The following is a 16798-nucleotide window of genomic DNA, read 5'->3' as shown; positions in this document are numbered from 1 at the left end:
ATATAGCTAAAATAAGCTAACAGACAAGTCATAATCTAAATGGATCTTGTTGAAAGACATTTTGAGAAGTGAAATAGATCTGGTAGACTTGAAAGCGGGGTTTTTTGTACAGAAACCATGAGAAAAAATAAAAGAGGCTAGCAAATAGAAAATATTTTTTCTCCCTAATATATTACTGTTTTTTTACATTCAGCAACACTTGCAGATTTGAAGATTTTTTTTATTACAAAAGAGCAATACTTCAGGCAACATTTTACACACTCATTTCAAACATAGCTACCAGTTTCCACTTAGAATCATAGAATTGTGGAGTTGGACTTATATATTGTTTCTTTATAGTTACCAGGCATCAAATTTTATGGAAGTATAAAACATAATTTGTTATTCTGTAGTACACTCTAGTTCTCGGGAAAAGAGTATATTAATACTACAGATAAATTATTGATTGTTTTGTCACATTAGTATCATATTTATTTGTAATTTATATACTAACTTTCATTTCAAAAGAAACACCAAGGCAGTTCACAAGACAATAAGGCAACAACAAAATACAACAATAAAAACCAATCTCAATTACAGTGGCTAGAACAATGGTTCCATTCACTATTTGAGGGTGAACTATTCAATGATTCCAGTCACTATTTGAAAAATGGAACGTTATTAACGTAACTGATATACTGAAGAATATATATAATGCAGTTTTTAATACATCTATTATTCTCTCTTAGAGTGGAAGAGATGTTTTCACAACTGAAGGAGGTGCATGAGAAAGTATTTTATGTCAAAGATGCTTTGCTTGCCCTGGATAGCCAGCTCGGACACTTACAAGACCTCTCTGCTTTAACCGTCGATACGCTTAAAGTCATTTCAGCTGTGGACACTTTGCAAGTAGAGGAGGCCCTTCTTGCTCACAAGAAGCATCAAACATACAGGAAGCTTCCCCATAGCTGGAGCAATTCCATGTGCTCCAAGGCTCTGAGCAGTATGGAAAGTGTGTGTGACAAGAAGTATAATTACTACAGCATGCCACCTTCTCTTCAGAAAAGCTTGGTCAGGACACATTGGCCCCCAGGGGCTCGTTGTGGCATTCTTGGTGCCCTGGACTACAAAAAGATAAAATCAATAAGCAAACATCAGGAGCAGGAAATTGAAAATGACACGCTAACCTCTGGGGTATCTTCAGAGTGTAAATCACCCCCTAGATATGGACAATTCCTCCTGGTTCCTTCCGGTCAGCAAGGAGCCTCTTTATCTGAAAATGCCACCTTAAGTTCAGCCTTCTCAAGTAGTCTGCTCAGAGAAGATGAACTGCAAGCTAAACCCCAAACCAAGCATGGCAGCATCACTGCTCAGCTGGAGATCCACAAGGCTCCAGAAAGAAATCCAGTTATCAATGAAAAATGGGAACTGGAATTTTCGTCAGACCAAGAGGATAGTGAAAATATCACTGAACCCTATTTGAACTTCCAAGAACCTAGAATTGCCAGTGAGGTCTCTATCCGTTCTCATCAGCACAGTGAGGAACTTGAAGGAGGTTATGTGAACTGGGGGTTCTTGGGAGATGATGAAAAGTGTTATTTTAGTAACAAGTCAAGGCAGCTGCCATGCACACATTTTAACTACAATAAAGGCTGCCGTAATCCTCAACATGCAGAGATAAATGAATCCAAATCGTTTTCCTACGTTTCTGACAGATCAGGCTACAGTAGTGACAGCTCCCAGTCTCCTCTCCCATTCCAGCGCAGTATGTCAGTCTGGATCAATCCCCGCAGGAAGAACTGGCCTTTTGGCAAGGGAAGTGGATTCTGGTCCCGCAAAGCGGAGAAAGTGGGAAAGACCTTCAGAATAAAAGGTAACGGCTACACAGTGTTGTTGCTGTTTGATTGATTTTACTGCTTGTTCTTATGCATTCATCTCCTGGTGGTCTCCTGCTTTGTTTTGTTTTTAATAAGGATTTTTTTTTAAAGCATGCCCCGAACACTTATTTTGAAAGACAATATATAAATGTTTTGAATAAACAAATAAATGTTACATTGCTTTAAGCCACTTTCCACAAAGAAGTTCCAAGCCCTTCCCAGCTGTTTAGGGGTCATTGCGCAGTCAGGCGGAGTCCCCCCTAAACCCCGGGCAGCCACATAAGCCACGTAAGACCACATTTTATGGGATTGAAATTGGCCCCAACTTTATTAAAATTCAGACGTAGGAAGACCTTGGCTCAGGCATTGGGCGTGTATCCCTCCCAGCCCCCACCCGGGGGTGGGGTAACTTTCAGGGTTGTCCAGCATGTGCGGGGGTTGGGCTAACTCTGGAGAACATATGTTCAAGCAGATAGCCCGCCCCCCGCGATCGCCACCGCTGGAAGGGGAGGGCAATAACAGCCAACTGGCATCGCCAAATGCCCCCACTTTCCCCGTTTACGGGAACCCTGTTATCGTCGCCGCGATGGAGCGGGGGGTCACCGCCCCCACGCCACGTCCCTTTATGTAAATGACTAAAGGATTCCACCCAAGGCCTGCAACCGCCAAGTTGTGACAAATTGCTATGGGAAAGGCGAAACCTGCCAATGCAGGGAAATTCCTTTCTGGCCCTTCAACAGCAGCCTTGTCGTAGCAGCGCCTGCGTGCGTGTACGCCTGTGGAAGGAATCAACCTGTAAAGCAAGCATTATTTTAGGGAGTGGAGGGTGGGAAAGCTCTGAATCCGTTGGCTGCTTCCCCAGAATGGCTCCTCTTCTCTGTGTGCCAGGTTCTTACCTGGCCAATCCCCCAGCACACCTCCCCTTGGCTGGATTGGTCGACTGACTGAGTGGGTGGAGACACCAGTCTCCAGCCTCAGGTAGGCAGTGCCGGCTTCCGAACTACCAGGGCCGCCTCACGGATCCCAGGGGGGCTGCACGTGACTGCGCAAAATGCGCCTCCCCTTTTAGGTTGGAGAAACGGTCATTGTTAAGCAATAGCTGTGGGGTGGGGGTGGTTCTCTGCTTCAGTATTGGACTACCCTAGATCTGCTGCCTTTTCCATCCACTTCTCAGAAATAAAGGATATATGCTTACTATCAAACAGGGTCAAATGGAGCTGTTGACTAATTAATGATTTTAAAGATCAATCAAGTAATCAGTAGATTATATTTACTTACATTGTGGTAATTAATTACATGATGGTTGGTACTTGGCCAATAAATTAATATTCTATTCTATTCTATGTGGCATGCACAAGTGCTGACCCTTATACACAGTAGTAAAATGGCTAGATAAGAATACTGTAACAATCCAATCCTTTCAGTAGCACCTTAAAGACCAACTAAGTTTTTATTTTGGTATGAGCTTTCGTGTGCATGCACACTTCGTCAGATGTCAGGTGGTACTGAAGGAATTTTTTTTATTTTGTTTCGACTCAGACCAACACGGCTACCTACCTGTACCTAATCCAATCCTTTGTGTGACTGCTCAGAAAGTCTCACTAAATTAGTTCAATTAGGCTTAATGCCAGGTAGGTGTGAAACTTTATTAAGTTTTCTTTGAAATATGAATTTAGTTGACTCCCCCCCCCCCGCCTTTTTACTCTCAGAGTTATCAAAATCTGCAGAGTCACATCAGCCAGTATTGGCAAAGGCAAAACCTGGAAACAAAGAAAGGAAATCTTTGAGGAAGAAACAGAAAACTCTTCAGGTGCCGGTAGGTGAAGGTGGAATTAGAATTGAATGTCCTTTTTCTGTTTTTTTAACAGGCTGAATAAATATAGAATGACACAGTTATGAAAGCTCAGCTCTGTTTTGAAGATGATTATTAAAACTGTTACTGGCATGGCTGATTAATCATTGCATATTTGGAAACTGTTTGGCTCACACTCACATTATTGGGGGGCCGGGAAGCAAGTAGCTCTGAATGAAATCCAGCTGTCCATTACCCACCCCCCTTTGTTATTGTTGTTGTTGTTTAGTCGTTTAGTCATGTCCGACTCTTCGTGACCCCATGGACCAGAGCACGCCAGGCACTCCTGTCTTCCACTGCCTCCTGCAGTTTGGTCAGACTCATGTTCGTAGCTTCGAGAACACTGTCCAACCATCTCGTCCTCTGTCATCCCCTTCTCCTAGTGCCCTCCATCTTTCCCAACATCAAGGTCTTTCCCAAAGATTCTTCTCTTCTCATGAGGTGGCCAAAGTATTGGAGCCTCAGCTTCACGATCTGTCCTTCCAGTGAGCACTCAGGGCTGATTTCCCCCTTTTTACTCTGACTAAAAACATCTTGACTATGACTTCGGACAAGTGTTGTTAATGCTATACTTCCTCTTTGTTACTGCTAATGCTTTATTAATGTAACATTTGCAAACAATGATCTGCCCTCCCCATTATGTATAAGGGACTTTCCTGCTGGAGTGGATTGAAAGGGTTTTGCTACTGGCAACTTAAGCTCAATTTAAGTGGGTGGCGCTGTGGACTAAACCACTGAGCCTAGGGCTTGCTGATCGGAAGGTCAGCAGTTCGAATCCCCACAATGGAGTGAGCTCCCAATGCTTGTTCCCAGCTCCAGCCAACCTAGCAGTTTGAAAGCATGTCAAAGTGCAAGTGGATAAATAGATACCGCTACAGCAGGAAGGTAAACAGCGTTTCCGTGTGCTGCTCTGGTTCACCAGAAGCGGCTTGGTCATGCTGGCCACATGACCCGGAAAAACTGTCTGCGGACAAACGCCAGCTGCCTCGGCCAGTAAAGCGAGATGAGCACCACAACCCCAGAGTCGTCCACGACTGGACTGAACTGTCAGGGGTCCTTTACCTTTTTACCTGTCATCTTTGGCTGTTTACTATTTTCCCTTTTCTTTTGGCAGATGATTACAGTTGATGGTTGTCCCCAGAGTACCCAAGTTAGTTCAGAGCCACTTGAAAGGAGACCTGTGGGAGACAAATGGGAACACAGAACAAATGAGCTAACTTCATCTTGCTTCAATCAGCTAAGTATGTATTGTTGTTGTTGTTGTTGTTGTTTAGTCATTTAGTCGTGTCCGACTCTTCGTGACCCCATGGACCAGAGCACGCCAAGCACTCCTGTCTTCCACTGCCTCCTGCAGTTTGGGCAGACTCATGTTGGTGGCTTCGAGAACACTGTCCAACCATCTCGTCCTCTGTCGCCCCTTCTCCTTGTGCCCTCCATCTTTCCCAACATCAGGGTCTTTTCCAGGGAGTCTTCTCTTCTCATGAGGTGGTCAAAGTATTGGAGCCTCAGCTTCACGATCTGTCCTTCCAGTGAGCACTCGGGGCTGATTTCCTTCAGAATGGATAGGTTTGATCTTCTTGCAGTCCATGGGACTCTCAAGAGTCTCCTCCAGCACCAGAATTCAAAAGCATCAATTCTTCGGCGATCAGCCTTCCAGCTCTCACTTCCATACATCACTACTGAGAAACCATAGCTTTAACGATACGGACCTTTGTTGGCAAGGTGATGTCTCTGCTTTTTAAGATGCTGTCTAGGTTTGTCATTGCTTTTCTCCCAAGAAGCAGGTGTGTTTTAATTTTGCGACTGCTGTCACCATCTGCAGTGATCATGGAACCCAAGAAAGTAAAATCTCTCACTGCCTCCATTTCTTCCCATTCTATTTGCCAGGAGGTGATGGGACCAGTGGCCATGATCTTAGGTGTTGTTTTTTTTAATGTTAAGCTTCAGACCATATTTTGCGCTCTCCTCTTTCACCCTCATTAAAAGGTTCTTTAATTCCTCCTCACTTTCTGCCATCAAGGTTGTGTCATCTGCATATCTGAGGTTGTTGATATTTCTTCCGGCAATCTTAATTCCAGTTTGGGATTCATCCAGTCCAGCCTTTCTCATGATGAATTCTGCATAGAAGTTAAATAAGCAGGGAGACAATATACAGCCTTGTCGTACTCCTTTCCCAATTTTGAACCAGTCAGTTATTCCATCTCCACTTCTAACTGTAGCTTCTTGTCCCACATAGAGATTTCTCAGGAGACAGATGAGATGATCAGGCAGTCCCATTTGTATAAGAACTTGCCATAATTTGCTGTGGTCGACACAGTCAAATGCTTTTGCGTAGTCAATGAAGCAGAAGTAGATGTTTTTCTGGAACTCTTTATTCATAATCCAGCGCATGTTTGCAATTTGGTCTCTGGTTCCTCTGCCCCTTCGAAATCCAGCTTGCACTTCTGGGAGTTCTCAGTCCACATACTGCTTAAGCCTGCCTTGTAGAATTTTAAGCATAACCTTGCCACCGTGTGAAATGAGCGCAATTGTGCGGTAGTTGGAGCATTCTTTGGCACTGCCCTTCTTTGGGATTGGGATGTAGACTGATCCTCTCCAATCCTCTGGCCACTGCTGAGTTTTCCAAACTTCCTGGCATATTGAGTGTAGCACCTTAACAGCATCATCTTTTAAAAATTTTAATAGTTCAGCTGGAATATCATCACTTCCACTGGCCTTGTTATTAGCAGTGCTTTCTAAGGCCCATTTGACTTCACTCTGCAGGATGTCTGGCTCAAGGTCAGCAACCACACTACCTGGGGTGTACGAGACCTCCATATCTTTCTGGTATAATTCCTCTGTGTATTCTTGCCACCTCTTCTTGATGTCTTCTGCTTCTGTTAGGTCCTTTCCACTTTTGTCCTTTATTATGGTAATCTTTGTACGGAATGTTCCTTTCATATCTCCAATTTTCTTGAACAGATCTCTGGTTTTTCTAATTCTGTTGTTTTCCTCTATTTCTTTGCATTGCTCGTTTAATGAGGCCTTCTTGTCTCTCCTTGCTATTATTTGGAAATCTGCATTCAATTTCCTGTATCTTTCACTATCTCCCTCACATTTTGCCTGCCTTCTCTCCCCCGCTATTTGTAAGGCCTCATTGGACAGCCAATTTGCTTTCTTGCATTTCCTTTTCATTGGGATGGTTTTCGTTGCTGCCTCCTGTATAATGCTACAAGACTCCATCCATAGTTCTTCAGGCACTCTCTCCACCAAATCTAAATCTTTAAACCTGTTCCTCACTTCCACTGTGTATTCATAAGGGATTTGATTTAGATTGTGTCTTACTGGCCCAGTGGTTTTTCCTACTTTCTTCGGTTTAAGCTGGAATTTTGCTATTAGAAGCTGATGATCTGAGCCACAGTCAGCTCCAGGTCTTGTTTTTGTTGACTGTATAGAGCTTCTCCATCTTTGGCTGCAGAGAATATAATCAATCTGATTTCGATGCTGCCCATCTGGTGATGTCCATGTGTAGAGTCGTCTCTTGTGTTGTTGGAAAAGAGTGTTTGTGATGACCAGCTTGTTCTCTTGACAGAACTCTATTAGCCTTTGCCCTGCTTCGTTTTGAACTCCAAGGCCAAACTTGCCAGTTATTCCTTTTATCTCTTGATTCCCTACTTTAGCATTCCAATCCCCTATAATGAGAAGAACATCCTTCTTTGGTGTCATTTCTAGAAGGTATTGTAAGTCTTCATAGAATTGGTCAATTTCACTTTCTTCAGCACCGGTAGTTGGTGCATAAACTTGGATTACTGTGATTTTAAAAGGTCCTTCTTGGATTCGTATGGAGATCACTCTATCATTTTTGAGATTGCATCCCAGTACAGCTTTCACCACTCTTTTGTTGACTATGAGGCCCACTCCATTTCTTCTACGGGATTCTTGCCCATAGTAGTAGATATGATAGTCATCCGAACTGAATTCACCCATTCCCTTCCATTTTAGTTCACTGATGCCCAGGATGTCAATATTTATTCTTGTCATCTCATTTTTGACCACATCCAGCTTACCTTTATCCATGGTTCTTACATTCCAAGTTCCTATACAATATTTTTCTTTACAGCATCGGACTTTCCTTTCGCTTCCAGGCATATCCGCAACTGAGCGACCTTTCGGCTTTGGCCCAGCCGCTTCATCAGCTCTGAATCTACTTGTACTTGTCCTCCGCTCTTCCTCAGTAGCATGTTGGACGCCTTCCGACCTGAGGGGCTCATCTTCCAGCGTCATAACTTTTATATGCCTGTTGTCTTTGTCCATGGAGTTTTCTTGGCAGGGATACTGGAGTGGCTTGCCAGTTTAGTCCAGTTTAGTCAAAACTCTTCACTATGACCTGTCCATCTTGGGTGGCCCTGAACGGCATAGCTCATAGCTTCTCTGAGTTACTCAAGCCCCTTCGCCACGACAAGGCAGTGATCCATGAAGTATGTAATCCAAAGCAACTAACGATAGGTAGAATTTGAAATGTTTGGTGGCACCCAGGACCCATAAATACTACCCACAATAGCCTTCTTAAGAGAACAAATTGTGGGGATAGGCTATTAAATTTCTTGTGAAGTATCTCTCCTGGTATCCTGATATCATCTGGGTCTGGATTGACTTCCAGAAATTTCACACTTTTCTGTTTGTTTATTGGCTGTTTGTCTCAAACCAAGAGCCCTTCAGTTTAGCTTATACCAGAAAGCTGCCAAGGTTGAAAAATCATAGAATCATAGAGTTGGAAGAGACCACAAGGGCCATCCAGTCCAACCCCCTGCCAAGCAGGAAACACCATCAAAGCATTCTTGACATATGGCTGTCAAGCCTCTGCTTAAAGACCTCCAAAGAAGAAAAACCATTGAGACAGGTGAGGGGAGCCAAATACTCAGCATCAAATCCACCTGACCCCTCCCCAAACCTCCCTCTCACACTTATAGACCAATCAGTGAAAGGTTACAGGTCAGCTCCCAAGAAAATAGGAAACCTGGGATCACTAAAGTACATACTTCTCTTCTACAGAGTTAATGATATTCCTCAATACATGCTGGTCGAAAATGTGTTTTGATTTGATTGCCTATGTATTATACTCCATTTGTGGCACAGTAATTACGTTAATGAATAGGAAGTTGTTTTATTTCTACTCCCTGAGCATCAACGCTACATTTGAAATACAGACCTGGGTGAGGTGACAGGGTATGCTTCCAATTCTTTTGCTTTAGAGGACATGATAACATCAAGAGCTTGCATACAGCTTGATTTTGCAGATCTTCTGGAAACATTCCATAGATTCTGAACAGGAAAGTCTTGCATTGGAGTGTGTCCAGAATAAGCCTGACCTACTTCCTCCCAAAATGGAAAAGGCTCACTCACCTCATTGCCAAGATGATCTGAATTTGGTCCATGGGCTGCTCAAATTCCCTCTCCTTCTTTCTCATTCCCTTCAATCCCACTTCCTGGGATGTCACCACAGGTGCCTGTGCTGTGATGGAAGCATAGCATTGGGAGAAGAGATGGGAAGGGACTTCTCTTTCTCCTCCTCTTGCTCACTGTCTGCTGTGGGGATGGGGGCAAATATTGGGGGCGGAGAAGTAAGCCTCCCATCAGCTTTTATTTGTGGGGGCGGTGGCAGTGAAGGGACCTTGGGCACTAAGAATTGGCTTCTATGGATGAGAAGCAACACACTAGGTTGCAAAGGCTCAAGCAGCATCTCCAATATTGCAGTATCCTGTACATTTCTCAGAGGCACAGAACATCCTGTTCAGACTGGGCTGTTCATGCTTGCATTTGTGTGCCTTTAAAAAAAATCTTCACATGTGTTCTTGCTGTGCTTGCTTACTTGGCTAGGTTTGGACCGTATTGGTTGTATGCGCCAGAGAATGAAAAACCAAGAAACGGCAAGACACACGGTACAGATTTGTGACTACCTGAGGCAATCGCAAGAGGTAAGGCTTGAAGACATAAAATTATTGCTGATTCTTGTGCTATATCTTGGTCTGAATTCATGGCTGAGCACTAGGAAGAAACTTTTTCTTGTGAAATTTCATTTTATGCAGCAGGCACAGTAGACTCTGGGTAAGAAATAAGTAATTAACCACTTAACCTTCAGAAAAGATTAATAAAAAAAGCCATTAAACTATTGAATCATGAAATGGGAGTCTATATGAAGAGGATACTTTTTTTGAAACTGAGGTTTTATATGGTAATTCTCTAGGCCATTAAGAAAATAGACTGAGTGGAGTCGGCTCTATTGAAGAACGATATTAAGCAAACTTCTTAGCTGTTTGGTGATATAATTATTCCTTGCAATTTGGGGATTAAACTCATCCTGCTATTTGTATTTTGGATTATGCATTTACCTTTAGATTTCCCCCCTTTCCATTTGAACTAATTTATGCAAACTAAAGTAGTGAAAACCAGAATGTCAAGGGCAATTCAAGGCAATAATATTTTTGCCATTGACTTAAGTAGAAAAGCTTGCTGATCAAAACAGACTTTGGGAATAGAATTGGTAGGGCATTTTAACTGCTTCTCTTGATACCACAAAAGTCTTTGTAAACATACTGCCCCAAAGTAGAGTAACCTCCCAGTTTAGTAAAAAAAATTCCTTCAGTAGCACCTTAAAGACCAACTAAGTTTTTATTTTGGTATGCACACGAAAGCTCATACCAAAATAAAAACTTAGTTGGTCTTTAAGGTGCTACTGAAGGAATTTTTTTATTTTGCTTCAACTCAGACCAACACGGCTACCTACCTGTAACTCCCAGTTTAGGTCAAACATTGCCATCTTGGTGGCTCCTTGCCTTGCAGGTCTTTTCCACCTGGCCTGGGAGGTCAGTGCCCTGACTGATGGCAAGGACAGAAACTGAGGCTAAACAGAATATTGGGCTGGGGCATGGGCCTAGCCAGGAGAGGTCAGCGGGTCAGCTGCCTGCCTCTAAATCAAGTGAATAAATAAAAATACTTCACTAATTGACCAATTGTGTCACAGATAGCTTGGTTCTGCCATGGCTAACATAACCATGGGTTGCAGTATTTCTGCTGTTGTTGATGTTATTTTTTGTATCTTTATTTTTAGATCTTATGATCTATGTGGAAATAGTTCAATTTGGTTGTGTACTTTTTGATGTGTTTTATTTATTTTTCATGACTACTTGGTTTACGTCTGCAATTATGTAAATATTTTTATGTAGTAAGCCGCCTTGAGCATAATTTTAACAGTGGAAAGGTGGCATACAGATAAAATGATGGTGATGGTGATGATTCCTGGATAAACATGGCTGCAGACTTGAGGACAACATGCCCAAGCAGCCATGAAATCAGGCCATGTTTTAATTGAGAAAATGTACTTGCCATTTCCCTCCCCTTTCAGGATTTAAATAACAGCATGACTTGGACTAGGAAAAATAGGAAGAATAATTTGAGCCGGAGCCATTCGTAAGTAGTCCTGTTTGTATCACCAGCTACATCTGTCTTCCTTGGTTCACTTTAGATATGCAACGTTGCTAATATCACTGCACAACAAATTTTGACAAAAGTAACACCTCTGAGATAAAAGTAGCCATTTCTTAAAAATGAGTTGAGGAGCTGAAGCCAAATGTGACAATGAAAATGCAAAATTGGCTACTGTTTCTTAGAGATCTGCAATAGTTTATTACATAATCAAGGAATATGTACATACAACAAGGACCAGTGAGAGCCAGCTTCTACGTCTGATGCCACTCTGCCTGTTCCTCAGGATCCTCTCTGGCAAACGCCCAACAGTAGTCAGCCAACATGGAAGTAGACCACTTTCGCTGGAATTGTTTCTCCATTGTTGCAATTTCCTGATGAAAACGTTCATCATGTTCATGACTTACCATATTGTAGTTGTCAGGGAATAAATCCAAGTGGGAATGGGAAAAGTGGATCTTTAAGGACATTTTGCAGCCAAGTTTATAATACAGAGGCAACATGTCCTCAACCTCTTCCTTGCAGTTTTCTGTCCTGACATTTCCAAGGAAGTTAGTTAACACCAAACAAAACACATCCCAGCCTTTTTTCCTGTCACCCTGAAGCAAGTTGTCAAACAGTATGTCTTTGAAGAAGAAGAAGAGGAGTTTGGATTTGATATCCCGCTTTATCACTACCCTAAAGAATCTCAAAGTGGCTAACATTCTCCTTTCCCTTCCTCTCCCACAACAAACACTCTGTGAAGTGGGTGGGGCTGAGAAACTTCAGAGAAGTGTGACTAGCCCAAGGTCACCCAGCAGCTGCATGTGGAGGAGCGGAGACACGAACCCTGTTTCCCAGATTACGAATCTACCGCTCTTAACCACTACACCACACAGATCTGAGGACCTACACACACACAAAAAACCAACCCTCTTTAATTTTTGCTTCACTGAGCTGAGGGAAATTTGCAGCCAGGTACTTGAAAGGTGATCCATGGTGTTTACATTTTTTTCACCAGACCAAGTTTGATGTGTAGGGGTGGTGGTAGGATTTTGTATGTTTCTGCCAGTGCTGGGTATTTCACATTATTCTCTCCAACCTTCAAATATTTTCTCTTTGCTCAGCTGTCCCATCAACATAGACACAAGCTTCATGTCACCACAAAGCAAGCAGTCATACTGGCTGTATTGAGGACAGTCTAATGGCTGTTTTAGGTTGCCATGGGCTTCCTGGCCTGTGTGCCTGGAGCCGCCAATCTAGTGGATCATATGTCAGTACTGCTCAAGATGAACAATTCTAACAGCCCTATATTGTCCTGCACATCTTCTTAATGTGGACATAATTTTATGTTCCTTTCCAATGTCTGTAGCATTATATGTTTCTACATGTGGTACTGCACATATATATTTTTGTTATCATTATTTGTAAAGATGAAAAACTTTGTTCTCCCCCCTGCATTTATTATATACTTAATATGGATATATATTTTCCCAAGCACATGAAGCTAACTCCAGTATTTTATTTTGAACAGGTTGAGTAGTTCAGATGGAACTCTTGGTAAGCATTTTTCTTATTTGTAAATTGCATAGTTATAAAATGTATAATTAGAATAGACCTTGGTCTTTTCAAAAGTCTGTTAATATCAGCTCATCATTTTTAGACCTTCCTATAGTTGTGCTACTTTAATACATAATTCAGAGGTTGACTTGGAGACTTCTGCAATGAAAATACACTTCCATTTATGACTTTTTTTAAAGTTAATGCTTCAGATAAACTGTATTCAGAGGACTCCTAGAAAAGATGAGGCCATGCTTTGCTAGACATGTGATGGTAAATGTCTGCAAAACCTGAAAGGTCACATATATATCAGCCTAACAGATATATATGTTTATGTTTGGAGCACAGGTCTCCAAACTAACAAGATGAATTTCAATAGGGACAAATGTAAGGTTATGGATTTAGGCAGGAAGAACCAGATGCACAAATATAAGATGAGTGACACCTGGCTTGTCAGTAGTACATGTGAAAAGGATCTAGGGGTTTTAGCAGACCACAAGCTTAACACGAGCCAACAGTAGAACCCAAACCATGGCAAAAGCTTACAAATGTATACACAAAGCATAGCATACAGTTGCTTGTGTGCCACCCTAAATGAAGCCAGTTTAGACATCACTGCAAAGTATAGTTAGCAGAAGCCATGGTTTGTGCACCATCTTCAAATCATGGTTTCTGATTCTGGTTTGTCAGAGAAGCTAAGCACGTATTGTCAGTTCATACTGCATCACACCTAACCATAGTTGGGCATCCTAAACCATGCCTCTGACATTGATGATGTTTGAATTGAGCCTCTGTTTCAAGTAAGATCAGAGTTTGCTTTGTACAGTATAGAATCTAGGCCACTTTATAAATGCCTCTTTAAATTAGTTTTGCTTCTTTATTATTTGTCTGTTTTAAATTTTACAACATCTTACGGTAGATGTCATGAGTTAATGAAGCAGTATTACTATAACATCATTGTCATCATGTAGTTAATGGAATGCATAATGACTGAGGATGGAATTGAGGAGATCATACCTTCGGGATCCCATGAAGCACAGTGGACAGGAAAGGGTTTTTTTTATCATCCCTAAAGTGCAATTTCCAGCTCTTTAGTTTTGAAGAAGCTGAGTGTCCTTGAGTTGACTATTGCCTGTCATTCTGTGTTCTCCAGCATAATTACATGTTGTTTTATTGACAGTTTACACAGGCTACATTTTGTACTTTATAACACAGTTAAATTAATTCCCTTTGGTTATAACAAAAATCCGTTGTTTGTTGTTGTTGTTAGAAATCTCATCCTCCTTAAAGACTCAAGATCTACACCATCATTACTCAGGTAAGTATTAAGTATCTAAGTGATAGCTGAAATATTGTAGTAGTTGATAAGCATATTACTGTAGTTCTTTTCCCCTGCCATTTTTTGATAGTCTCACTTTGAAGTAATTTGTTATCAAAAGTAAGATATTAATGTGATTTGTAACAGAAGTGAGTGAGAAGATTATTTATCACTTTGCAAGTACTGTAGTTGTTGTTGGTGAACCAAGTTCACCAACTTGTTGGTGAACCAAGTTGGTGAACCAAGTTTTTTTTTAAAAAAAAAACTACTGGCAAGGAAGAAATGGCAGTTTCATAGCCAAAGACAACACAAGGAAATAATAGAGGAGCACACAGAAGCAACAGCTTGTTAATCTCTATTAATTTGTACTTGTCATAAAAATGCAATATTTCCTGCATATTCTTGTTCCTAACATACCGGTAAGTGGATTATCTTCAGGTTTGGTTTGTTTTCAAACTGGGAATTTCTAAAGTAAAATTTCTCATATGGAAGGAATCTGAGGAGCATCCAGACCAACTACCGATTATTTCCCCATATGCTGCATTAACTTGCTAAAAAGTAACACACATCTTCCACTTCATCTTCCACTTCAAGGATGATCACCTGCCTTGCATGTCTGTAAACAGGGAGATTTTTATTGTAATTTTAGCAAATAGATCAGGCTGATTGTGTCAGAGTCTTGGTTGCAGTCTCTCAGCTTTATGTACACTGCTTACCGTAGAGTTCTTATTTAAGTGATTTATATTTTCTTCTAAATAAACAAGAATTAAAAGGAAAAGTCTCCAGATCTTAGGAAGCCTGCCTTGTCGCTAGTGGGCCACAACTGATGTATCAGATCAAATGTAACAAAATAGCCTTCATAGCTTCTGATTTCCACCTTAAACTGATTAAGTTCCAATTCAACCGTTTGAACATTGCTTAGACAGAGCTCTGTTTTACATTCTCCATCTGAACATGTACCAGTCAGTAGTAGAATGCCACAAAACTGGGTCTTTTTCTGTGAGGATAGTGAGAAATGGGTAGAACTCGCCAGTAGATGTCCCTATAGTCCACACTTACTTTAGAATCTGAAAATCTTTGCACATTTAAATTGAGAAGAGCACATTTAAATGAAATTCCAAACTTGTGTCAGATTTTCAGTCAATAATGGCCAATTCCCCCTCCTCTCTACCTATTACATCATAAGTCCAATGAATGTATCAACAAAAATCAAACACAACTGCAATGGGTGAGTTGTGGCTAAGAATGCCATGGCCACCTGGTATGAAACAAAAGAGAGCAGTTCTTTTGGGAAGATTGGTTGGGAAGATTTCCACTGCAAAATTGAGTTGGAGAACTATGTTTCCCTAAATATAATATTATCCTTATTTAGACCTATTTATTATTATTTATTTCTGAATCTTAACCCTGATTTGTTTTCTACCACTGGAATATTTCTTCAAATGCAGATTCTGTATGGCGTCTCCATCCTGAAGAATGGCTACTACCGATAGTTAGGTTGGCTAGTCAGGACTGTGAATAATTTTAAGATTCTGGGTTGGAAACACAGCCTTGCCCACTTCAATTCCAGCCGGTACCACAGACGGCTTGTTTGACTTTAGGCAAGCTTTTTAAACATTCTCTACAGAAAAGAACCTAACACACATTGTCCTATGTTGTGCAATAGTTAATTTTCCTTGCTCTCCCAGAAGGGAAGGGATAACACCTTCCTATGTTAGGTAAAACATTTCCATCATTTCTCACCTGAGGCTCTCCATTGGGCGCCTCCCCTTCGAGAGGTCCGGAGGTTGGCAACAGGAGAACAGGCCTTTTCTGTGGTGGTTCCCCATTTGTGGAATGCCTGTCTTTAGGTACTAGGCAAACCTGTTTCTCTTCAAACAGGTGTCGGGCTGATTTAACATTTTATGACCTTTTCAATGTGTTTTTTGGGAAGGGGGTTATTGGTTTGTTTTTGTTTCATTATGCATTTTGTGTTTCCATTTTGTATTTTTAAGTTGTGAACCATCTGTGAACTCCAGATGAAGCGCATTATAAAAATTAAAAAAATAATATAATAATCTCACCCATACCCAAAAGAGAAGACTCCAGCATCACACAACACTCCAGAAGTTGTTGATTATTTAATTTACATGCCACTTAATGCTGACATAGGCTTCTAAGCATATCAACCAGGGATGCTAAAATCTTACTGGCTGTGGGGATGAGATCTCTCCCCCCCACCATTGATGTTCTGCTTAGAATAGGGGAACAAATAGGAGGGGGGGAGAGTTGAGGGCAAACTGTTCACTTTATTTTGGAGGCAGCTGTTTTCCCCCTTACAACTTTAAAAAAATGCTACTTGAGGCAATTGGAGCAAATGTCATTCTAGGCTAGGGCTTTCTAGAGCAGTGTCTCTTTGTTGAAAAAAGTAGTTCCTTTCTTTTTAAACCACCACGGTAAAGGTAAAGGTAAAGGGACTCCTGACCATTAGGTCCAGTCGCAGACAACTCTGGGGTTGTGGCGCTCGTCTTGCATTATTGGCGAGGAAGCCGGTGTACAGCTTCCAGGTCATGTGGCCAGCATGACGAAGCCACTTCTGGTGAACCAGAGCAGCACACGGAAACGCCGTTTACCTTCCCGCCAGAGTGGTACCTATTTATCTACTTGCACTTTGACATGCTTTAGAACTGCTAGGTTGGCAGAAGCTGGGACCGAGCAATGGGAGCTCACCCCATTGCGGGATTCGAACTGCCGACCTTCTGATCGACAAGCCCTAGGCTCTGAGGTTTAATC

General features: G+C 41.7%; 1 protein-coding gene across 3 annotated transcripts in view; it reads left to right on the top strand.

The window, feature by feature from the left end:
• Window positions 1-16798, top strand: part of TRPM6 (transient receptor potential cation channel subfamily M member 6) — a 103658-nt gene that overhangs the window by 61933 nt on the left and 24927 nt on the right. For all 3 annotated transcript variants that reach the window (XM_035099595.2, XM_035099597.2, XM_035099594.2), the window contains 7 exons: window positions 729-1852; window positions 3566-3672; window positions 4823-4949; window positions 9565-9662; window positions 11090-11154; window positions 12683-12708; window positions 13979-14026. In XM_035099595.2, coding sequence (XP_034955486.2) covers window positions 729-1852; window positions 3566-3672; window positions 4823-4949; window positions 9565-9662; window positions 11090-11154; window positions 12683-12708; window positions 13979-14026 — 1595 coding nt within the window. The remainder of the gene's footprint in view (window positions 1-728; window positions 1853-3565; window positions 3673-4822; window positions 4950-9564; window positions 9663-11089; window positions 11155-12682; window positions 12709-13978; window positions 14027-16798) is intronic.

This window comes from Zootoca vivipara, chromosome 11, assembly GCF_963506605.1.
Source record: "Zootoca vivipara chromosome 11, rZooViv1.1, whole genome shotgun sequence".
Taxonomy (NCBI): domain Eukaryota; kingdom Metazoa; phylum Chordata; class Lepidosauria; order Squamata; family Lacertidae; genus Zootoca; species Zootoca vivipara.
This window is presented reverse-complemented; position numbering and strand designations above follow the sequence as displayed.